Source organism: Selaginella moellendorffii, unplaced genomic scaffold (genome assembly GCF_000143415.4).
Source record: "Selaginella moellendorffii unplaced genomic scaffold, v1.0 SELMOscaffold_10, whole genome shotgun sequence".
Taxonomy (NCBI): Eukaryota; Viridiplantae; Streptophyta; class Lycopodiopsida; order Selaginellales; family Selaginellaceae; genus Selaginella; species Selaginella moellendorffii.
In genome coordinates, this window is record NW_003314271.1 from 1,418,522 (window position 1) to 1,441,592 (window position 23,071).

At 43.8% G+C, this 23,071-nt stretch overlaps 4 protein-coding genes and 1 long non-coding RNA gene across 5 annotated transcripts; 3 read left to right on the top strand and 2 right to left on the bottom strand.

Moving 5' to 3' along the window:
* Window positions 1–1,934: 1,934 nt before the first annotated feature.
* On the top strand, window positions 1,935–3,509 carry LOC9650132. The gene is made up of 6 exons (XM_024673360.1): window positions 1,935–2,088; window positions 2,253–2,395; window positions 2,550–2,694; window positions 2,750–2,951; window positions 3,005–3,108; window positions 3,160–3,509. Exons 1-6 carry the CDS (start codon window positions 1,935–1,937, stop codon window positions 3,459–3,461), a joined length of 1,050 nt encoding a protein of 349 aa, XP_024529128.1. The 3' UTR covers window positions 3,462–3,509.
* LOC112345835 (protein NUCLEAR FUSION DEFECTIVE 4-like) lies at window positions 3,498–5,615 on the bottom strand. Its single transcript, XM_024673361.1, has 2 exons — window positions 4,015–5,615; window positions 3,498–3,903 (listed from the first exon to the last, which is right to left on the bottom strand). Exons 1-2 carry the CDS (start codon window positions 5,613–5,615, stop codon window positions 3,498–3,500), a joined length of 2,007 nt encoding a protein of 668 aa, XP_024529129.1.
* LOC9631309 (protein NUCLEAR FUSION DEFECTIVE 4) lies at window positions 5,611–7,204 on the bottom strand. The gene has a single exon (XM_002968430.2). It carries the CDS (start codon window positions 7,199–7,201, stop codon window positions 5,651–5,653), a length of 1,551 nt encoding a protein of 516 aa, XP_002968476.1. The 5' UTR covers window positions 7,202–7,204; the 3' UTR covers window positions 5,611–5,650.
* Window positions 7,205–7,232: 28 nt separating this feature from the next.
* Window positions 7,233–8,491, top strand: LOC9650133 (tRNA-dihydrouridine(47) synthase [NAD(P)(+)]-like). Its single transcript, XM_024673116.1, has 4 exons — window positions 7,233–7,474; window positions 7,539–7,649; window positions 7,704–7,964; window positions 8,021–8,491. Exons 1-4 carry the CDS (start codon window positions 7,265–7,267, stop codon window positions 8,357–8,359), a joined length of 921 nt encoding a protein of 306 aa, XP_024528884.1. The 5' UTR covers window positions 7,233–7,264; the 3' UTR covers window positions 8,360–8,491.
* A 270-nt stretch (window positions 8,492–8,761) lies between these two features.
* Window positions 8,762–9,317, top strand: LOC112345768. The gene is made up of 3 exons (XR_002992149.1): window positions 8,762–8,806; window positions 8,876–9,027; window positions 9,149–9,317. It is a non-coding gene; the product is annotated as an uncharacterized LOC112345768 (long non-coding RNA).
* Window positions 9,318–23,071: the final 13,754 nt, after the last annotated feature.

Here is a 23,071-nt window from a genome sequence, read left to right on the forward strand (position 1 = left end):
AAAGATTGTAGTCAAGCATATCCTCTTTCTTTATCACTCTTTGGATTTAGCACATAGTCATGGATTTAGTGCATATGGGCACTTTATTGTTCCACAATGGCTTGATGATCCAAACATAACAATTGGTTCATTATCAAAAAATTTACTATATTTACAACAATTAAAGCATGGAGAAAAAGGAATAATTATAAAAGGGCAAAAGTTGCATAATGCTTTATTAGTCATCAGCTTCAAGAAGAGTCAAAATTTCTAAATAGTCCAAATACTTTGACTTTAGCTTCAGATTTAAAAGTGCATGAGACCTCATGCACTCTTTCAATCATCACAACTACTAATGCACTATGTTTACCACCAAATCCTTTATTACAACTTGATAATTGTAGATTGAAAAACAAAAATCAATAGTTATTTACATATTTATCCCTACTTGTGTCATATTGTCAAAGAATTTTCAAGACAATAGTGGAGGGTGCAATCCTGAACACATGGGTTATGGTTTATGGTTTAAACTTCAATGGTTTATGAGGGTTTATAAAACTTATATGTAACATAAGTTATTCCAAATAATATTTAAATATAAACAAGCAAACCAGATTATTTTTAATTCTAAACTCGCAAGTTACCTGTCGTGAGCTCATGAGCTCAAAGTGGTTCAGGCTTCTGTCTCTGCTCAAAGATGTATTTTCGTAGAGCGCCTAGCTCAGGATCAGTGGACTTTAAAAATATCACCATGTCTTCCAGTTTTGTGCGGGCAAGTGTTTCTGTGAAGAGGTGCTTTATCTTCAAGGATGCGAAATCCAGCAAATATCTAGCACCGTCGACAAGAGGCCGCTTGAAGTGAAGCAACAACCATGATATGTCATCAGACGTCGCCTCTGAAAGGATAGCCCGATAAACTCTAGGTAAGTCCGTATTGGAGAGACTGGTCTAAATCTTCCTTTCACAGGCTCGGTCATTCAGATCGTCAACCTCTGCTTCACGAAGTAGACGATGTATCCCACCGTACCAGTCGTAGTACAAGTCAGCTGCTTTGATGCGTGCATCCAACCGATCTGCCTCATCCAGAAGAGCCACCCGTGGAGCGACTGTTTCGAATACATCTTCCACCGGCGGTCACTCGGCTCGCTCGTCTTCAGCAGTCTATCAGCTTCTTCCCGCATTTCCTTGCTCTCAAGCTTCCACAGGCCTAGCAACGCCTCAAACTCGTCCTTATCCCAAGGGTGAACGAAGAACTTGCTTTTGACCCCTATTGGCTTCGCGCTCTTGATGTTTCTACGACCCGGGGATGCTGCTACCAATATCCTTTTTCCCAGAGGATCTCCACTCTCAATTTTCTGGTCGATGAGGTGAACCACACATTGCTGCAATCGACTCAAGGGGTACTCCGTCTTCTCATGGATGGATACCTGGCCTTCGGACGTGAATTCCCAGATAAAGTCCGCGGACTGGTAGACGACAACGAAGCTGGTGTTCTCAATGGTCATCTCAATGCCGAACCGGATGAGGAAGTACCAGAGGAATGCCGACTTTCCGACGCCAGGATTTCCGTTGAGGCATCCTAACCAATCCATAGACACCGCAGCTTCTATGGCCGAGTAGAGATCATCGAAATCCTTGCGCACGTACAGCCTTGTAATGCCTCGAGGTCCTCTCAGGGTTCCATATTCCGCAGGCACACTCAAGTCTATGAACTTGCCAGCGGCGTATACTTCCGGCTGTTGGTTCAGCACCCCTCCCCACCACGCGCTAAGCGCCCCGGTTTCGCTCCTAAACTTCGCATCAGTTCGCAAACGCTTCCTACCATCGATCGTCGCTGGACTCCAACTCCGACCCATTCGAGCCCTAATTGGATCTAAGTTAAATGTTCTCCTTTTATTTATACGTTTGGCCTTTTTATGGTGTAAAATATTCTGACCTAGATCCATTGGTGGAAGATGTATTTGAACAGTCGTTTCCACGGCTGGCTCTTCTGGATGAGGCAGATCGGTTGGATGCACTACGACTGGTACGGTGGGATTCCTCGTCTACTTCGTGACGCAGAGGTTGACGATCTGAATGACCCAGCCTGTGACAGGAATGTTCATACCAGTCTCTGCAATACGGACTTGCCAAAAGTCTATCGGGCTATCCTTTCCGGGGCGACGCCTGACGACATATCCTAGTTGCTGCTTCACTTCAAGCGAGCCTCTTCTCAACGGCGCCAGATACTTGCTGGATTTTGCATCCTCCAAGATTAAGTATCTCTTTCACAGAAACGCTCGTCAGAACAAAACAGGAAGACTTTAGGACACTTGTACAGTCCACTGATCCCGAGCTTGGTGCTCTACGGGGATATGTCTTTGAGCAGGAAGTTGTCTGGCTAGTGCTAGAGAGCAATTTCGCTGCCGTCACCCTGGTGAGTGTACTGGTTTTATGTTTTCCTCCCTTTCATCACAAGTGTTTTGCAGAATGATAACAAGCTCTGTAGTCTGTGCCAAGCGCGCGTCGTGGAAGAAGGAGCGAACCGTCGCCTGATTGTTTGTAGACAATGCCGAAAATGGTACCACCAGGAATGTGCTCGTTGTCCACTACCTGTTCCTTCCTTGTGGAACTGTCAATCTTGCGAAGGAGAGACAATCCATGAAAGTATAGGCACTGGCCGTCTTAGGCTAAGGTATTACAACGGTGATTTGAAAACTGCGCTCCTGGCTGCAGGTAAGGTGTGAGATTTTCTGCTTACAATATTCGCATTCCTTCCCATTTGCTGCAGGTCGCAATGCTAAAGACTTTGTGTGGAGGCCAATAAATAAAAGCAACGCTGCTTTCGATTTTGCAATCCCCCCTCGGGTTCTTGGCCAAGCCACAGTTGCCAGCGAGCACCCGGTGCCACGGGAGGCCGTGGAGGAAGGTGTGGCTGCTCTGGACGCATGGAACAACGAGTACAACAAGGACCTCATGGATCCCCGGCAGCGGTACGTATTGTTTTCTACAGGCAACTCTTCAATCACTCATTGATTCATTTTAGGGAGTATATCTTGGCGTTCTACTTAGCTCGAGGCAACTTCGAACGTTTCGGGTACCAGAGCTACCGGGACAAGCATCGGCATGTTTGCAACAAAGCCGTAAAAGGTTGTAAATCGTTCGTTTTAAGCGTCACACTTACTTTTGAGTGTGTTACAGGAATTATCCAAGTCAAGATTTTGATCGAAACCTACGAGTTGCTTCAGTTAGCACATCCAGTTGCGGGCTCCGTGGATAAATTGATCGACCTTGAGTACCAGGAGCAGTATGACCTCCATAAAATGACGGTTCGGGAACTCAAGGATTTGGCGAAGTCTTGGGGTCTTAAAGGCTATTCCTCCCTCAAGAAGGATGCATTGGTCGAGGCATTAAATGCTTGGGAGGAGCCACAAGTGCTTGAAAGCCGAGAGTACGAGAGCAAGTCGTACCAAGAAATGTATGGAGATAGAGTTGTCGTTTGATGAAACCTGAATCTTAAGAATGTTTGGCTTATCCTTTCAGCCATTGTCTCTGCATTTTCTTGGATATGTCCAGACTGGGAATATGCCTGGATCACGTAATGCGATCTGTTCGTCCACTCTGGGAATCTTGCTGCCGCCAAAGAGTTCTTCGATAAGATGCCCGAGGTGAGCATCTCGTCTTGGAATTCTGTCTGGACTTGGAACGCTGGAGAAATCTGAGCGCATCGTCGCTATGTTCGTTCTATCATGATGTTCCAACGAGGTGTTAAAAGACTTGCTTGGTGACATCCACACGGCCACACTTCCCATGCATTTGAACTTGGCATCGCGATCGCGGGTTCTAACGCCGCTGCTAGCGATTGATCGATGGATCTCTTTTCCTCTAACGAGATCTCTCGCGGCACAGCACACCCGCAGAGCTGGGAGTGGCGTTCCACGAAATCTTCCAGTGACGAACAAGCGATCAAGCGTTGGTTCATACAAGATGGGATTTTTACAAAAGACTTTTCACTGCCAGCTCCTCGTCTTCGTTCTCGCGGCGACGATCCAACACAAGCAAGCTCCAATGGCGCTGGCGGCGCTGAGAGCCGCGAATCCTTTTCGAAAGCAATGACCCCCATGGCACACCAATTCCCGGCCAGCCTCGCGATCATAGAAGTAACCCACCACCCTGGACGAGAGAAGATAATGGCCGACTGGATTCCCCACGAAGAGAGCGTTGAACACCACGCCCAGCCTCCTCTCTCCAAACATCTCGCAGGCTATGGCGGCGGTGAGCCCCCAGTTCACTCCATCGCTCGCCGCTCCCAGCACCGCCACAAAGATCGCCGCTCCAGGGACTGGGACCGCCGCCAGCGCCGTGCCGATGGAGTTGGAGGCCATCCCCAGCGCCAGAAACGTGGATTTGGGAGTGCCAAATCGCTTCAGGCAGTAGTCCGCGGCCAGGCCGGCGGCGATCCTCGCGAAGCAGCTACTCACGCAGAAGAGCGACACGAAAACGGGGCCTATCTTCTGCGAGTAGCCGAGCGAGATCGCGAGCTGGGTGAGATTGGTGGAGACTGCATTGGCAGCGCCGAATCCAAACACCAGCGCGACGAACAGTAGCCAGAAATCCACGCAGGTGGCGACCTGGGCAAGCGTGTGATCATCGCCAAGTCTAGGTGGTGGTGATGTTCTTCCTGTCTCGTGATCTTTGGTCGCCCCTGTTTTTAGCAGAGCCTCTGTTCTTCCAGTTGGTTCCTTCTCGTCGTGATCTAGCAGGGCCTCCCTCGCAGATCCTGCTACCTCGCGATCTAGCACTCCCCTTCGCGATATCAGCTGTTCCTCACGATCCAGCAAAGTTGCATTCCAATCTTTGTCTTGGAATCCCGCTACCAACGCGATCACAGCCAGTAGCAGCAGCAAGAGCACGATGATCAAGCAGACCATCACCTGTGTAGCACGAGTGAATCGCATGAACACCTCAAGAACACTCACGACCAGGAGCCACGCTGCTAGCGCCACCAGGCTTCCGGACATGCCGTACATGCCACCGTACGGCATCGGCGGAGACCCCGCCGTACGAGAGAGGGGCCTCGCCGCGAGAGCCAATGGAAGCATGAGAGGGATCATCCACGAGAGCATCAACGGGAGCCCATCGCCGCTACCACCGCCGCCACCAATCGCGTAGAACGCCTGGAGGAAGATCGATCCGCCCAACACATGGTAGCCCTTGACCAATCCCAGCACCGCGCCCGTGTCGCGGCCGAAATTCCTGGCGCTCGCCAGCACCACCGGCGTCTGGACCGACGCCTGGGAGATCCCAATCAGGAGCTCGTAGAGACAGAGCTGCCACACCGCGGCGCCATGGATCCGGTGCGTGATGGTGAGCCAAATCATGAGGAGCGCCACGCTCTGGCCGGCAGCTCCGGCGGCGAGCAGCAGCCATGGCGGGACTAGGGCGTAGAGAAGTCCTGGGATGATCCCGAGCGCGCTGCCGACGCCCGAGAAGGTGACGATCGCCGTCAGGGTCTTTTGATCCAGCGCCATGGCGATCTTCATCGCCTGGGAGTAGCCGCTGAAAGTGTAGATCGAGGAATTCAACGCCATGATCCAGCAGCTGGCCGCCAGCGCGATCCATCGGCTGTTCCTGAGATCCCGGAGCCCATATTCCATCGCAAATAACTCCTATCGATCAGCTCAGATCGCTGCTACAGTGCTCGCGAGGAAGAGGACGAACAGGCGTGGATCCCGTGATAGAATCCCTTGCTCCTCCTCGCGAGGGCCGCGAATCCCACACCAGCAATGGCGCAACAAATCGCCACGGCCAGGAACGATGATCCGAAGCACCGCGATCCCACGCACAGCAATCCCTGCTCGTTCTGGGCATCGTAGATCGATCCCACCAGCAGCACCGAGAGGAGGAGCGCGCCGATCGGGCACGCGAAGGTGATGATGTTGAGAATGGAGCTGAAGCTCGCGAGGCCGAAGAGATCCGAGGCGGTGGCGATGGCGAGGCACCAGAACGCGCCATCCGCGATGCCCGAGAGGATCGCCACGAAGAAGAGAGCGCCGTGGACGGCAATGCTGCCCAGGAGCAAGCTTGCTACCTGGATCGCGGCTGTGAGGATCAAGAACACTGGCCTTGGCGTGGCATAAACCCTAAGAGCGTGCTCCGAGAGAATGCCCGAACCGAGCCTTCCAACGCAGCTGCCGATCGAGAAGAGGGAGACGCAAATGGTGATCGTCCGCGAGGAGTAGCCGAGGGAGTGGCCGAATTGCGAGAGATTGCTGATCACCACGCTCGTGGAGCCGGTGCCGAGAAGAACTCCCAGGAAGAGCAGCCAGAAATCCAGCGTTGCAATCGCCTCGAGCGTCGTGAATTCGCCCCCAATCTGCCCGTGGACCGCGAATCCTTGCTCTTGGATCACGGAGGATTCTTCGCTGGATTCTAGAATTCTTGGCAGCAAACACTCGATTTTGGATTCGCGCTCCTCGTTCTTTCGATCGGGCTTGACGAGCAAGTAGATCGGTGAGAGGAGTATGAGACACATTCCAAGATTGACGAGCACGATCTGGATCCGGTCGAGCGTGATGACACTCTCGACGATCACGGCCGCGAGCAAGAAGGCTGCGAGGAAGATCAAGCTCGCCGCGAGGAGCATTGACTTCCAAGAAATCGAGGATGGGGCCTGGAAAGGGGCAGGGATTTTGCGAGAGATGGCGAGGATTGGGAGCGCGGAGAGGAGTGGCAGCAGCCACGCGAGCATCAGAGGCATGCATTCTTCGCGGCCATGGCAGACGAGAAGGAAGAACTGGACCAAGATCGAGGCGCTCAATCCGACGAGGCCCTTGAGGTAGCCAAGAACGAACCCTCGCGCGCCGGGGAAGATCCTCACGCCGCTCACGAGCGCGGCCGTCTGGATGTACGTCTGCGCGAATCCGACGAGCAATTGGAAGAGGGAGAGGTGCCAGAGGGAGAAGAGAGAGGGATTCTTGATCGCGAGCCAGATGAGGAAGTAGCCGCAGCTGCTGTGAGCAATTCCCAGGCCGACGATCGCCGGCGGAGGAATGCGATCGTAGAGAAGCGCCGGGCCGATTCCACTGGAGCTTCCCAGGGTATTGAAGAATGCGAGCGTGTCGAGGCTCTTTTGATCGAGCGCGAGCGCGAGTTTGAGCGCCTGGGAGTAGGATCCGAAGAGATAGGAGGAGCCATTGAGAGATTGGAGCCATCCAGTGGCAATGAGACCCAGCCACGCCATTTGGACGGAGCCAAGAACCCTAGTTTTGAAGAACCCTAAAATAATCTCTCGCTCGCCATCGCCATGGCGGCAGTGGAGGATCGTGTCGAGGCGGAGATTGTCGAGGAGAATTCTGCGAATGGAGCTGAGGGATTGATTGCCAAGGGTGTGGCGCCTGTGAAGAAGGAATTTCTGGTCTCGGCACAGGTGCGTTCTACCATTTCGGACAAGGACGCCGCCAAGATTTCCAGCGAGAAGAAGTCCAAGCGGAAGATAAGAAAAGAGCGAAAGCAGGTGCGAGGTCTTCGTGTTCCTCGTATCTCTGATCGCCATTGTGTTGTGTCTGTGATCTATCCAGGCTAGAAAGCTCGAGGTGTGCAATGCCGTGGTTAGAGCTGGTGATCCAAATGCCTGTCCATTTGGGGAGAACTGTAGATTTAGCCACGACTTGGAAGGCTACTTGGCACAGGTACGTCAATTGTGATTCGTTTCTTTGTTTCTCATCTCTTTGATTTTTGTTTAGAAACCGGAAGATCTTCCTGGAGTTTGCCCGTCAGTGAACTTGAATGTGCCTTGTCCTTATGGAGTAAGGTGTCGATTCTACGGAACTCACACAAAACAAGATCTGCCGAAGGAAAACCCCGAGGGTGCTATGGATGGAGACGAGGAAACATCGGGCGCTGGCGAGATCAATGTTCTTCGAAAGGATTTTCAGAAGTCACTCTGGAAGAAACTTGAGAGCTTTCCTAAAGCTGATAGCCAGCTACAAGCGATGGGTCTCAAAGTGAGTTTCTTCGTTTTCTATCTGCCGCGCTCAAAGCTTTTCTTCTTTCTGAACAGAACAAGGTTTATGGACCTAAGAAGGGTGCTACAACGGAAGGAGAAAATGGTGGAGCTGAAACGCATGACGAAAACAATGACGTATCGGATGACGCAGTTCCGCCTTTGAAGAAGCCAAAGCTTGTGGATCCTGTGGAGGATGCTAAAGAACAAGGAGATGACTGCAAGCTAAACAGCAGGGAGAAGAAGATAATCGACTTGAAAGGCAAGCTTTATCTTGCGCCTCTGACGACAGTCGGGAATCTTCCGTTTCGGAGGCTGTGTAAGAAGCTCGGGGCCGACGTTACCTGTGGAGAGATGGCGATGTGTACAAACCTTCTTCAGGTAAAAGGAAGTTAAAAGGGAAGAATTAAAAAAACTAAGTTTAGACATGCCTAAGAAAGAAACCAAAGAAAATGAGCTCCAGAAGTTGCCTAGGTGCTGTGGCCACAGCATTGCCAGAAGCTCAAGAAAGATAGCTCCACAACACCATTGCATGGCTCGTCACTACTACCCTAGCCTAACATAATAGAACAATCAGTTGAAAAATACTTGCTTAAAAAATTTGCTGACTATGGACACCCAGCTTGCTCAAGAAGCAGCAACCCACCAAGATCTGACTGCCATGCTCACGAAGCAGGAATCCACTCAGATCTGACTGCCGTGCTCAAGAAAGAGAGCTCCTCAATAAACACTTAATCCTAAGAATAGTTAAACAGTCAGTTTTTAGAAAGAGTTGTACTTTTTGCCTCATTCGTTGCTGTTCAATCTAGGGTTCTAGCAGTGTAAAGATGCCAACACACAACTGTAAGTCATGGAATGCTGGATCACACAGGATTCTTGAAAGCTAGGGGCCCTGATTTTCTCCACTGGCAGGAAATAGGGCGGGGGCTCACCAACAGCAGCAATGGAGCTGGAGCTGTGGCTCACAATGGCAGACCTGGGATGCTCTTATCTACTGCTTGTATTTCTGGATTTTCTCTAAACGTTGGGTTCAAGAGAGGATCAAGAAAAGAAAAGTCCAACAGGTACTCTACTTGTTTTGGGAAACATTTTCCATAGATTCTGTGAATGACCTTGCACAAATCATGAAAGACATCTCCACACTAATAGTGTGGTATCAAGACTAAGTTTTCCCATTCTTTTCAGGGAATTACTAGCGATCTCAATCGAGCAAGGAGTCTGAGAGGTAGTTGAATCATTTTAGCAGCAGCAACAACAAGAGGTGAGTTTTGTAACTCATGTAGTATGACAAATGAAGTTATGCTTCTGTCTTCTTGGTTTTTCAAGCCATATTGTTTTCTTGTTTTTCCAACCACAGAGGTTGTGAAGAGGTGTATATCAGCAATTTCTTTCAGTTAGACTTGAGGCAAATAGAAGCACTTGCTTGTGTAGTTATAGTAGCCAATGAACATGAATTATAGCAGGACTTCTTGCTTTCTATGATCCTACATTGATGAAACCATTTCCACTAAGTAAAAGCAGTAAGAAATTCTTCCACCAGCTGGGACACTTTTCATGTATAGCCCTTGGTAATCAATCTACTAGAGAAAGCTCCCACAAAAATTTGCCTCACATTCCTTGAGCACTCCCCCAAAAAGAGGAATTTCTTCACTCGGAGATGGATAGCTTTGGGATTTGGTAGGCTAGGAACACAATGGGGCCATTCTTGGATTTGTTCCAAGAGCCTCTTAAATGGCACCAGGAAAACAAGAAATGAGAGGGAATTTGCAAGATCAGTGGCAAGATCGACAGTAAGCTTGTTTTCTTTCTTCAAATTTATTTTTTCAGTGTTAAGCTCCAGGTGAAGTTTGCTACATGCCTCATTTTGCAAACTTCGTTATGCATGACTGCATGTTCATTCCTGTCAGGAATCCCCCAATTCTTGCCACATTCCTGACTCTCGCTGGATTCCTGACTTGCAGACTACATTCCTGACTCTCAAGACACTTCCCTATTCCTGACTCTCGATTTCCCATACGATTCCTGAGTCTTGAGCCACATTCTTGATGATGATGTGGTGCCTCCTCGACCTCAACTATATTTAGACTGTCCTCGATCCAAGAGTGGTGGAGCTTCATTAACCTATAGTATATATAGGTTAGCTTTGTTCCATTTCTTCACAATCTGAATCAACACCAGTTTAAGGCTTTTTTTTTGTTTTCACTAGCTTTTCTCTTTGTATTTTGCATTTTCCAGTCTTGATCTTGTTAGGGGTCTTGACAATTCCCTTCTTGAAGAGGTAGGAAATTTCCAGTTGCTTTCCTAGCCTTCCAAAAGCTATCCAGCTCTAACCGAAAGAACTTAAGCTCCTCTTTTTTCATGTGGAGTAGCTTCTGTGCTTGTGGTTTTGTCACTCACAGCTTTGCTTTTAGTCTTGTGTAGATATGTTGAATTTGTACCATTCCTGGCCAATCATAACCATGTATGCTCGAGGAGCGCTGCTCATGATCATTCTTCATCAAGCCAAGATTATACCTAGGAGAACCATCATCTCTTCTACTTGGAGGATCCAATGCCATCTTGTTCCATGTAATGGCAGTCTGGCTTGAGCACCCTTTTATTGTTGGTTTTACAATCACAAACCCTATACAAAACAAATGGATATTTTACCTTTTCACCAAATATTCTTTCATCATCTTTAAGATAAAAGAATGTTTTCAGCAACTTAACCTGAAACCTGTGATGTTTAAGCATTTTGTTTTCAATTCTATTCATGGATCTCTCTGATGACACTACTTGGTCTTTCTAGAATGAGTATCGTTGATGTTGACATTACATAGTCTTACTCCAGATTGTTATTTGAAAGTCAACTTGAAGGAATGCAGGCAAAAAAGGTTTCATAAAGGTTGTGGTAGAGGAGGTTTAGGCGCACATGGGATTAAACAAGAATATTCTTAGGGTTGGGAGGGTTACCAAGGCACCAAAATAAGAAAAATAAAACTCTCTCTACTCTAAATGCCTAGCAATCCATGATGATGTGTCATGCTTATAACACATAACATGAGAGCTCTAACAATTTGTAATTCAAATATGGAGGACATCAAGTTGCTAGTTTTGAACAACTGGCAAGTACTAATGGCTAAAGACGATATTTCTGAGACTGACTATTTAGTTTGTACAAGTTCTTAGTGATGCCATTTGGTTTGAATAATGCTCTAACAACTTTCCATCGGATGATGGATGAGGTTCTTTGTGATATGCTAAAGATGACTGCTGAATTCATCGATGATATCTTGAACCATACTGAGGGGAACGTGGGAAGAACACGTTTGTGATGTTCATAAAGTGTTGGATCGACTTTAGAAAGTTGGTTTAAAGCTAAAGCGGTTGAAGTGTTTGTTTAGGTCTAAAAATACAACTTATCTTGAGTACCATATTTCTTGTGAGGGTTTACAAGTTGATCTTGATAAATTTGTGGCTGTTCTAAAATTCTCTACTTTGAAGTGTGTAAATGATGTGCAAGGCTTCCTAGGCAAGGTGTAATACCTCAATCGTTTTGATGATCATGTTTCTGATCGCATTGCATCATTGCGAGCATTGTTGAAGTCATCAGCATCATCTTTCATCTAATCTACAGACAGTGAGTGGGTGTTTATTGATCTCAAAGGGATATTGACGAGTCCACCAGTTTTAGCATATCCTAAGTACACTTGACTTTTTACTTTGTTCGTGGATACTTCTGACATCGGTCTTAGGGGTGTGTTGATGTAAGAGAGCCCATGTAGCGCACGTGGTTTTGACCCTTTATCCTATGGTGATTTACCATAGGATAACACCATGAAGAGGAACCTAAACCCTCTTTGTGCCATGTGACAGATGCCACGTGTCACATGCCATGTGTCCATGCCACATATCCATAGGAACCCGAGGTTCAGGGCCTTGGGCCGCTGAACGAAGGAACGGTGCCAAACTCCCAAGCGTGGAGCCAAGGAGTGATGGAACCGGACCACAGAGCAACTCCCGAGCATACAGCCCAAGGAGCGAAGGGACAGGGGCCCGGAGCGACTTGGAACAGTCCTGGAGCAACCAACATCCCAATGCCAGGACCAGCACGCAAAACGGAGCCAAACGGAGTCTAGCACTATTTTGGCATACTGGTGGCCTAACGTGAGAGTATGGGTACTCCACCAGCTAGCATGGAATGGAATTTGGGTTTAGACCCAAGCCGGACGCAGAACAAGAACAGGCACGCAAGTGGGAGCTAGACTATGCCTCAGGTTGGTCGGCCATGCCTAACCTACCCACTATCCCTACTATACATTTGGAACCCCCCACAGCCCCCCCCCCCCTTGAGGAACACACGCTTTGGGCTTTCACCCCAAGCCTCCCTTAGTATTAGGAGTTAGTCTCTAGGACAAGCTCAAAATTTACTAAATATGGAATGTCCTTAGATTGCGAATTTGGACACGGGACGAACACCATTGTGTTCGGGCCGATCTCTACATTCCGTAGATATGCCAAATGAGCAAATCTGGACACTTTCCATAAATAGCATTTGGGACCGAAACAAGACTAACACAAAGGGCATGATAGCAAGGGTGTTTGGCAGACACAATAAGCTATCATCCAGCGATATTGAGGGACTAATCTCAATACGCGAGGGTTCTTGTCAAGCCAGTGCAAGACAGAGCAAAAGAGAACTAAAAGCCAAGCCGAGTATGCTCAGCTAAAAACACATAGGAGTTCCTACTTTATGTCCATCTGGCTAAGTATAGGTGCTAAGCCCAGTTTACTAACACTTGAACAAAAGGGGTTAATAAAGGGAACCAGCAATACCGACCTCCTGCCATCGTGGCAGTAAGGTAAGAGTGTCCAAAAGGACTAGCCGACAGGTAACTTTCGATACTCGAAATCACATTTGCGACAGCCTAAGTGTGCCTAATTAGTGCCATCCTATTGATATATCACCCATATATTACAACTAGTGGAGGCAAACTATTCCATGACAAAAGAGTGTTTAGCAGTAGGTTGGAGTTTTGAGAAACTTCATGCTATCTACATGGTTCTCAAACATTATTAGAAAGTGATCATATTATAATTACTTTATTATTAAAGTGGAAGAATTTGGTTGGTTATACTGTTTAGTGGGCTTTGAAGCTTCAAATATATAATTTTGATGTTGTTCATTGCCTGGGAAGTTTTATGGCTGATGCTTGTGCTTTTTTTTGAGCTCCTCTTCCTTTTTCGCTCTCTTTGCATGTTTTTTATGAGCTTGTTACTCCCGTATTTGTGGATTTTTTTGTCAAGGATTCTATACCATCAGTGTTTGTTATACTTGATGTTCAATGTCGACAAGGTGTAAAGCAAAATTTACCTTCTCTTAATAAGGTTCACGAAGCTCAAAAGATTGAGCCATAAATTCAAAGGCTTCAAGATAAGTTTGAGAATTTTACATCACTTACTAATAGCTTGCTATTCTAGTATTTACATTCTTATTTTTGCCTTGAGGGTAAATACAAATCCTAATGACTATTTATGGTTGGTGGTGCTTTCGATTTTTTTTCCATGCTTTCTCCATGCCTACCATGTGTAATCTCCTGAGTTTGGACTTCCCGGGAGGTCACCCAGCCCAGTACTATTCAAACCCAAGGACGCTTAACCCCAAATATCCCAAGACCCTTAACCGATTGGAAAAGGGGGTGCACTCTTGTTCATGGGCCCTTTCCCTCTATATTTGAACCCCATGGATCGTCTCTCAAGTCGTTCTCTTTGGTTGCTTACAATCCACCACGCTCCCTACAAGTTCACGCCCTCGTGAACGAAAGCTGAGAGCCGCAACTCTCCCAAGAGCCCCGCTCTCTTGTCACCCTACCCCTCAGGTCGAGCCCAGCGGGAGCAAACTGGACCAGCCAGATGTCAATCAACATGTGGTGTGATTCCCCTAGCCAACCAACAGAGTTGGACCCGAGACCGCTCCGATACCAAATGTAATCTCTTGAGTTTGGACTTCCCGGGAGGTCACCTAGCCCAGTACTATTCAAACCCAAGGACGCTTAACCCCAAATATCCCAAGACCCTTAACCGATTGGAAAAGGGGGTGCACTCTTGTTCATGGGCTCTTTCCCTCTATATTTTAACCCCATGGATCGTCTCTCCAGTCGTTCTCTTTGGTTGCTTACACCATGATTCTCCTATTCTAGGTGGGCATATAGAATATCGCTGTATGACTGAGAAGCTGTGCAAGTCTTTCTATTGGCAAAAGATATGATATGATGTTATCCAGTATATGTGTAGTTACATTTGATGCCAAGCTTATAATACTCCCTCTTGTGCTGTGGAGGAATGGTTAGAGTCAATTGTAATTTCCCATCGATTTTAGTTGGTGACATTTAATTTAATAGGGCCTTTTCCATGGTCAACTATTAGTAATGAGTATATCATTATTGCTTCTAACTACTTGACTCATTAGATAAAAGTTAGATTAAGTGCTTGTTGAAGAGCTCTCTTTCTTGAGCACGACTGGGTGCTTTTTGAGCATAGTAGTCAGATCTGAGTGGATTGTTTCCTCTTGAGCACAACAGTCAGATCTAGGTGGGTTGCTGCTTCTTGAGCAAGCTAGGTGTCCATGGTCAGCAAATTTTTTAAGCAAGTATTTTTCAACTGATTGTTAAAATATTTTTAGGATGTTCACTACACATAGAATATTTCTAGAATATTCCATATTTGTATAGGGTAATACACTTACCCACCCTAAAGTGCACTACATGCTGGGGCGATAGTGCATGAGCACTCATGCTCCCAGCCCACACTAAAGTGCACTATAGTTATGTTCTAATTGCATATATATAGTGTGTGAGTGCTTATTTAGTAGACAATACTAAAATTGTAGAATCAATTATTATTTCTTTAGATAGTAACAAAATGTTTCATAATGAATTGCTTGGAGAACATAAAGCGTATGTTTCAATCACAAAGGTATTTGTTAATAATACTATAAAGAATATAGAAATTAGACATCTTATTTAGTGGCCAATGCATGGACGTCAGACTCAATATCAAAAAATAAGTACCTTCTTTTTTAATATTTATAATAAATATATTTTGACATTTCAGCTTCTTATACTCAAGAAAAAATGTGCTTCCAATGTGGGTCTAGAAAAACATGGATTGGTGTTCCTGTTCAACTTTCCCACAATAGATGACATATTTCTTTGGGGATAATTATATCAGCAAATCCAAGTGATGCAGTTAGTGGCTGTGAACTCAGTCACTTTGACTTGGGAGTTGTTATTACTTAGATATTACAATCTGAGATATTAAGTTGTGGATAATTATTTCATTGACCACTTTCAAATATTACATTCTTGGGAGAAGAAAAGGAACCATCATTTGGAGAATCATCAAATATAAAAAGAAAATATAGATTTATTAATATATCTCAAAAGAAATTTAAAGTTGAGAGTCTAGCTCCTAAACATAAGCAGCAACTACTAGCTGAGGCAAATATAAGAAAAGTCTCTACTCTTGATTGGTGCTCTTGAAAGTACATAATAGACATATATAATATTATAATATTACAGTTTATAACTAATGACTTAATTGTTTATTATCAGATGTTGTCAAGTTGCAAAAAGAGATGAAAATTTTAATGCAAGGAGTTCCATATGGAATTCATGTTGGAAAGACTGTCGAAAATTTATTTTCAAAGCTGTTTCCTATGCTATAATATGTTCATAAAACTTTGATAGAGATTTTTGTATAGTTTTTATTGGATGTATTATATGTGCCTAAGTATGGTATATTATATATGATTTTAGTAAATCAATTTTTTATCGAGTTAAAAAGGAGTGGAATAGTTTTGCAACTTGAGCTTTTTATGGCAACTAAAGTCAAAATAAATCCTGATATAACACTAGAGCATTACAAGAATTATTTCAAACATTTGTAATAGTGATAAAATACCCCATAAATCAAGGATAACACTTGAAGGGATTTGAGATACTCAAAGAGTTCTTCCGGCCATGCTCACCCAAACTTTAATATTTAAGTAATTAAATGAAGAAATTCTTACACAAGGGCTAAAAATTGCAAGTCTTTCAACTTTCGACAAAATTTATAAATCACATCTAAATGAATTGTATTTTATTAACATAAAAACCTTACAAATACTTACCTATTATACATGATAAGATGGATCATAAGAAAACATCTTTACCAAGGCTTGAGTCTATACCGAAAGATTGTAGTCAAGCATATCCCCTTTATTTATCAGATTATTAGCACATAGTCACAGATTTGGTGCATATGGGCATTTTTTTGTTCCACAATGGCTTTATGATCCAAACCTAACAATTGGTTTATTATTAAAAATTTTACTACATTTAGAACAATTAAAGCATGGAGAAAAAGGAATAATTATAAAAGGGCAAAAGTTGCATAATTCTTTATTAGTCATCAACTTCAAGAAGAGCCAAAACTTCTAAATAGTCCAAATACTTTGACTTTAGCTTCAAATTTAAAAGTGCATGAGACCTTGTGCACTCTTTCAATAGTCACAACTACTAATGCACTAAGTTTACCACCAAATCCTTTATTGCAACTTGATAATTGTAGATTGGAAAACAAAAATCAATAGTTATTAACATATTTATCCCTGCTTGTGTCATATTGTCAAGGAATTTTCAAGACAATAGTGGAGGGTGCAATCCTAAACATATGAGTTATGGTTTATGGTTTAAACTTCAATGGTTTATAAGGGTTTATAAAACCTACTATACACCATTTTATATATATACATAAGTTATTTCAAATGATATTTAAATATAAACAAGCAAACCAGATTATTTTTAATTCTAAACTCACAAGTTACTTGTTGTGTGAACTCAAAGTGGTTTAGGTTTCTTTCTGTGCTCAAAGATGTATTTCCATAGAGAGCCTAGCTCAGGATCAGTGGACTGTAGAAATATCACCATGTCTTCCAAATTTGTGTGGGCAAGTGTTTTTGTGAAGAGGTGCTTTATTTTTATGGATGCGAAATCCAGGAAATATCTGGCAAGGTTGACAAGAAGCCCATACTATAATACATTCATAAAACTTTGATAGAGATTTTGGTATGGATTTTATTGGATGTATTACATGTGCCCAAGTATGGTATATTATACATGATTTTAGTAAATCCACTTTTTATCGAGTTAAAAAGGAGTGGAATGGTTTTGCAACTCAAACTTTTTATGGCAACTCAAGTCAAAATAAATCTGGATATAACACTATAGTATTACAAGAATTATTTCGAATATTTGTGGATGTTAATAGTGACAAAATGCCCCATAAATCAAGGACAATTGAAGGGATTTGAGATATTCAAAGAGTTCTTTCAGCCATGCTCACCCAAACTTCAATACTTAAGCAATTAAATTAAGAATTTCTTACAGAAGGGCTAAAAACTAAAAGTCTTTCAACTTTTAACAAAATTTATAAATCACATCATTTTCAACACAATAGTGGAGGGTGCAATTAAAGCATGGAGAAAAAATAATAATTATAAAAGGGCAAAAGTTGCATAAGTCTTTATTAGGCATCAACTTCAAGAAGAGTCAAAATTTCTAAATAGTCCAAATACTTTGACTTTAGCTTCAAATTTAAAAGTGCATGAGACCTTGTGCACTCTTTCAATAATCACAACTACTAATGCACTAAATTTACCACCAAATCCTTTATTACAACTTGATAATTGTAGATTGAAAAAAAAATTCAATAGTTATTTACATATTTATCCCTGCTTATGTCATATTGTCAAGGAATTTTCAAGACAATAGTGGAGGGTGCAATCCTGAACACATGAGTTATGGTTTATGGTTTAAACTTCATGGTTTATGAGAGTTTATAAAACCTACTACAAAGTGGTTTAGGCTTATTTCTATGCTCAAAGATGTATTTCCATAGAGAGCCTAGCTCAGGATCAATGGACTGTAGAAATATCACCATGTCTTCCAGCTTTGTGTGGGCAAGTGTTTCCGTGAAGAGGTGCTTTATTTTTAAGGAGCACCATCAACAAGAGGCCCATGCTATAATATGCTCATAAAACTTTGATAGAGATTTTGGTATGGATTTTATTGGACATATTATATGTGCCCAAGTATGGTATATTATATGTGATTTTAGTAAATCCACTTTTTATCAAGTTAAAAAGGAGTGGAATGGTTTTGCAACTTGAACATTTTATGGCAACTCAGGTCAAAATAAATCCAGATATAACACTAGAGCATTACAAGAATTATTTCAAATATTTGTGAATGTTAATAGTGATAAAATACCCCATAAATCAAAGACAACACTTGAAGGGATTTGAGATACTCAAAGAGTTCTTCCAGCCATGCTCACCCAAAATTTAATACTTAAGCAATTAAATGAAGAACTTCTTACACAAGTACTTATCTATTATACATGATAAGATGGATCATAAAAAAACATCTTTACCAAGGCTTGAGTCTATACTGAAAGATTGTAATCAAGCATATCCTCTTTCTTTATCAGATTATTACCACTTAATCACAGATTTGGTGCATATGGGTATTTTTTTGTTCTACAATGGCTTGATGATCCAAACTTAACAATTGGTTCATTATAAAATTTTTTACTACATTAAAGCATAGAGAAAAAGGAATAATTATAAAAGGGTAAAAGTTGCATAATGCTTTATTAGTCATCAACTTCAAGAAGAGCCAAAATTTCTAAATAGTCTAAATACTTTGACTTTAGCTTCAAATTTAAGACCTCGTGCACTCTTTCAACAGTCACAACTACTAATGCACTAAGTTTACCACCAAATCCTTTATTACAACCTGATAATTGTAGATTGAAAAACAAAAATCAATAATTATTTACATATTTGTCCCTACTTGTGTCATATTGTCAAGGAATTTTCAAAAAAATAATGGGGTGCAATCCTAAACACATGGGTTATGATTTATAATTTAAACTTCAATGGTTTATAAGGGTTTATAAAACCTACTATACACCATTTATATATGTAACATTGTGAGGGCCAAGTGTACAGCTATGATGCTGTATACTAATATTAGCGTTTGGTAGCCATCAGATTGGTTTCAATCCGGACTTCACTCCTGCATATAAGCTAGGGTTTTTGGGCTATTTGATGCACATTTTTCGTATTTCCTTTCCATATTCCAAGCACTCACATTGGTGGAGGTAAGGGGCATCTTTGATTGTCCCTAAGGAGTGCTTGAATTTTGGGATTTTAATTTAAATCTAGCTTTTGCATCCTTTAGATCTAGCTTTTTCCATTTCCTTTCTTTTGTTCTTCCCTTTCAGGATTTTGGTTTAGATCTAGCTTTTTGCATTGTTTAGATCTTCCATTACCTTCTTGTTTTTTGTCGTTTCTCTTCTTTTGCTCTTTCTTCATCCATCTTCATGGCAGATTAGCAATCTCCTCCTTTGACTCTGGAGCAGCAATTGGTACAATTGCTTGATGCTATGCGCTTACAATTGAACAACCAAACTCAGTTGATGGCAGCATTCACAGCATGTAGTACAATTCCTCCTACTCTTGGTGCTAATCCTCATGTTCGGCCGGAGTTCTTTCATGGGAATCCTAGGGATGATGTGTACCATTGGTTCGATCACTTCACGGTGATTGCCACATATCATTCTTGGGATGATGCTCGATGTTTGCGTGAGTTTCCCACGTGTTTTCAAGGGATGGTGTTGCAATGGTACAATAATCTAAGCACAGCCACTCATGGGGATTAGAGTGTTCTCCCGGACATCTTCAAACGCACCTTCGGACATGCCGACGATTGTGATGATGCCTTTCAACAATTGCATCATCTTCGCCAAGGGCCATTTGAGTCGGTGATGCAATTTAGCGTTTGTTTCCGAAGTCTTTTGTTTCATGTGGAGCCCAATATGTCGGAGCGGATCAAGCTAGAAATGTTGTGGCCAGCACTAGAAATGTTATGGCCAGCACGAGTGTGCCTAGTCAGCATCATCCCATTGCATATATAAGCCGTACGTTACAACCAGCATAAGTGAACTACTCCACCACAGAGAAGGAGTGTTTAGCGGCAGTTTGGGGTTTCGAGAAACTTCATGCATATTTACATGGTTCTCAAACGTTACTTGAAGGTGACCATGCTACCGTTACTTCATTATTGAAGCGAAAGAACCTGGTTGGTCATACTGCTCGGTGGGCTTTGAAGCTTCAAATATATGATTTTGATGTTGTTCATCGCCCAAGGAGATCTATGGCTGATGTTGATGCCCTTTCTCAAGCTCTTCTTCCTTCTCCACTCTCTTCTCATGTTTCTGATGAGCCTATTGTTCTAGCATCTATGAATTTTCTAGACAAGGATTTTGTGCCGTCGACGATTGCTGTATTTGACGTTCAATGTCCACAAGGCACAAAGCAAGATCTACCTTCTCTTGATAAGGTTCGCGAGGCTCAAAAGATTGAGCCCTGGATTCGAAGGGTTTGAGATGTGTTTGAGAATCCTGCATCATTTGCTAATGACTTGCTTTTCCAGCATTTACATTCTCCCTTGAAGATGGCCTTTTTTATTTTGTAGGGACGGATCCTGATGATCATTTACGACTGGTGGTGCCTTCTGTCTTTATTCCATGGTTTCTCCATGCCTACCATGATTCTCCTGTTCTAGGTGGGCATATGGGACATTGTCGTGTGACCGAGAAGCTGCGCAGGTCTTTTTATTGGCTAGAGATGAGACGTGATGTTATCCAGTATGTGCATAGCTATGTTTGGTGCCAAGCTCGTAATACTCCCCTTTGTGCTACGAAAGGACGGTTGGAGTCAATTGCAGTTTCCCATCCGTTTGAGTTGGTGGTGTTTGATCTTATGGGACCTTTTCCACGGTTGATTGTTAGCAATAAGTATGTTATTATTGCTTTTGACTACTTGATTCGTTGGGTGGAAGTTGGTGCTCTTGCTAGTGCCTCTGCAACTACTGTTGGATACTTCCTCCTCAATTGAGTAGTGTTCTAGCATTTTTATCCAGAGCGGATTCTTTCGGATAATGGTCCTGCATTTATAGCTGAGGCATTTCATGTTTTGACATCTCAGTTGGGGATACGCCACACTTTCACGAGTGCTTATCATCCACAATCAGACGGTCTGATGGAATGGCTTGTTCAGAGATTCAAAGGGATGATTGTGAAGTATGTGAACTTTTAGCATTCGGATTGGGATGGTTATTTGCCGTCTCTTCAATATGCCTATGTCATAGGGGTGTAGAGTTCTATTGGTGCTTCACCATATAAACTTTTATATGGTCATGATCCAATATTACCAACGGAGCTGAGTTTACCTTCACGATTGCCACGAGCTCCCGATGCTAAGTCGTGGGATCAATATTTGACAAGCATTCTTCCATTTGTCCGAGCAGAGTCTGCCGAACACTTAGGTTGTGTACAAGTGGGACAACAACGGCGCTACAACTCCCATCATCGTCCACCTATGGAGTACAAAGTGGATGATTTGGTGTTAGTCCGTTTTCCCATCTTACGGTATGTGGTTTATCTAAGGGGCTCCTTGTGCAATGGAAAGGACTGTATCGGGTGTTGTGGCAAGTTGAACCGCAAGTTTATGAGGTTCGGCATGACATCTAGCAAGCCGATCCTCCGGAGATTGTGCATGTGCAGCGGTTAAAACGCTTCATACAAAGGGATCAAGAGCAGTTAATACCATCTATAGATCCACCAATGCCTCCTCCTGACATTCCTCCAGATCTCGGCCCGTCTACAAGAGAACCTGACGGGATTCTATTATTCTGAGAGAAGGGGATGATGTGAGGGCCAAGTGTATGGCTACGATGCCATATACTAATACTAGCGTAATGAGATTTTGGTAGCTGTTAGATTAATTTCAATCAGGACCACTCGCTCTTGTATATAAGCTAGGGTTTTTAGGCTAATTAATGCACATTTTCTATATTCCCTTTCCATATTCCAAGCACTCACAACATAAATAATATTTAAATAAACAAGCAAACCAGATTATTTTTAATTCTAAACTCACAAGTTACCTTAATATTTAAATAAACAAGCAAACCAGATTATTTTTAATTCTAAACTCTCAAGTTACCTGTTGTGAGCACATGAGCTCAAAGTGGTTCGAGCTTCTGTCTGTGCTCAATGATGTATTTCCGTAGAGCACCTAGCTCAGGATCATTGGACTGTAGGATTATCACCATGTCTTTCAGCTTTGTGCGGGCAAGTGTTTCCGTGAAGAGGTGCTTTATCTTCAAAGATGCGAAATCTAGCAAGTATCTGGCACCCTTGACAAGAGGCCGCTTGAAGTGAAGCAACAACCATGATATGTCATCAGACGTCGCCTCTGAAAGGATAGCCCGATAAACTTTAGGTAAGTCCGTATTGGAGAGACTGGTCTGAATCTTCCTTTCACAGGCTCGATCATTCAGATCGCCAACCTCTGCATCACGAAGTAGACGAGGAATCCCACCGTACCAGTCGTAGTACAAGTCAGCTGCTTTGATGCGTGCATCCAACCGATCTGCCTCATCCAGAAGAGCCACCCGTGGAGACCACTCTTCCGAATACGTCTTCCACCGGCGGTCACTCGGCTCGCTCGTCTTCAGCAGTCTATCAGCTTCTTCCCGCATTTCCTTGCTCTCAAGCTCCCACAGGCCTAGCAACGCCTCAAACTCGTCCTTATCCCAAGGGTGAACGAAGAACTTGCTTTTGACCCCTATTGGCTTCGCGCTCTTGATGTTTCTACGACCCGGGGATGCTGCTACCAATATCCTTTTGCCCAGCGGATCTCCACTCTCAATTTTCTGGTCGATGAGGTGAACCACACATTGCTGCAATCGACTCAAGGGGTAATCCGTCTTCTCATGGATGGATACCTGGCCTAAGGACGTGAATTCCCAGATAAAGTCCGCGGACTGGTAGACGACGACGAAGCTGGTGTTCTCAATGGTCATCTCAATGCCGAACCGGATGAGGAAGTACCAGAGGAATGCCGACTTTCCGACGCCAGGATTCCCGTTGAGGAGCCCTAACCAATCCATAGACACTGCAGCTTCTATGGCCGAGTAGAGATCATCGAAATCCTTGCGCACAAACAGCCTTGTA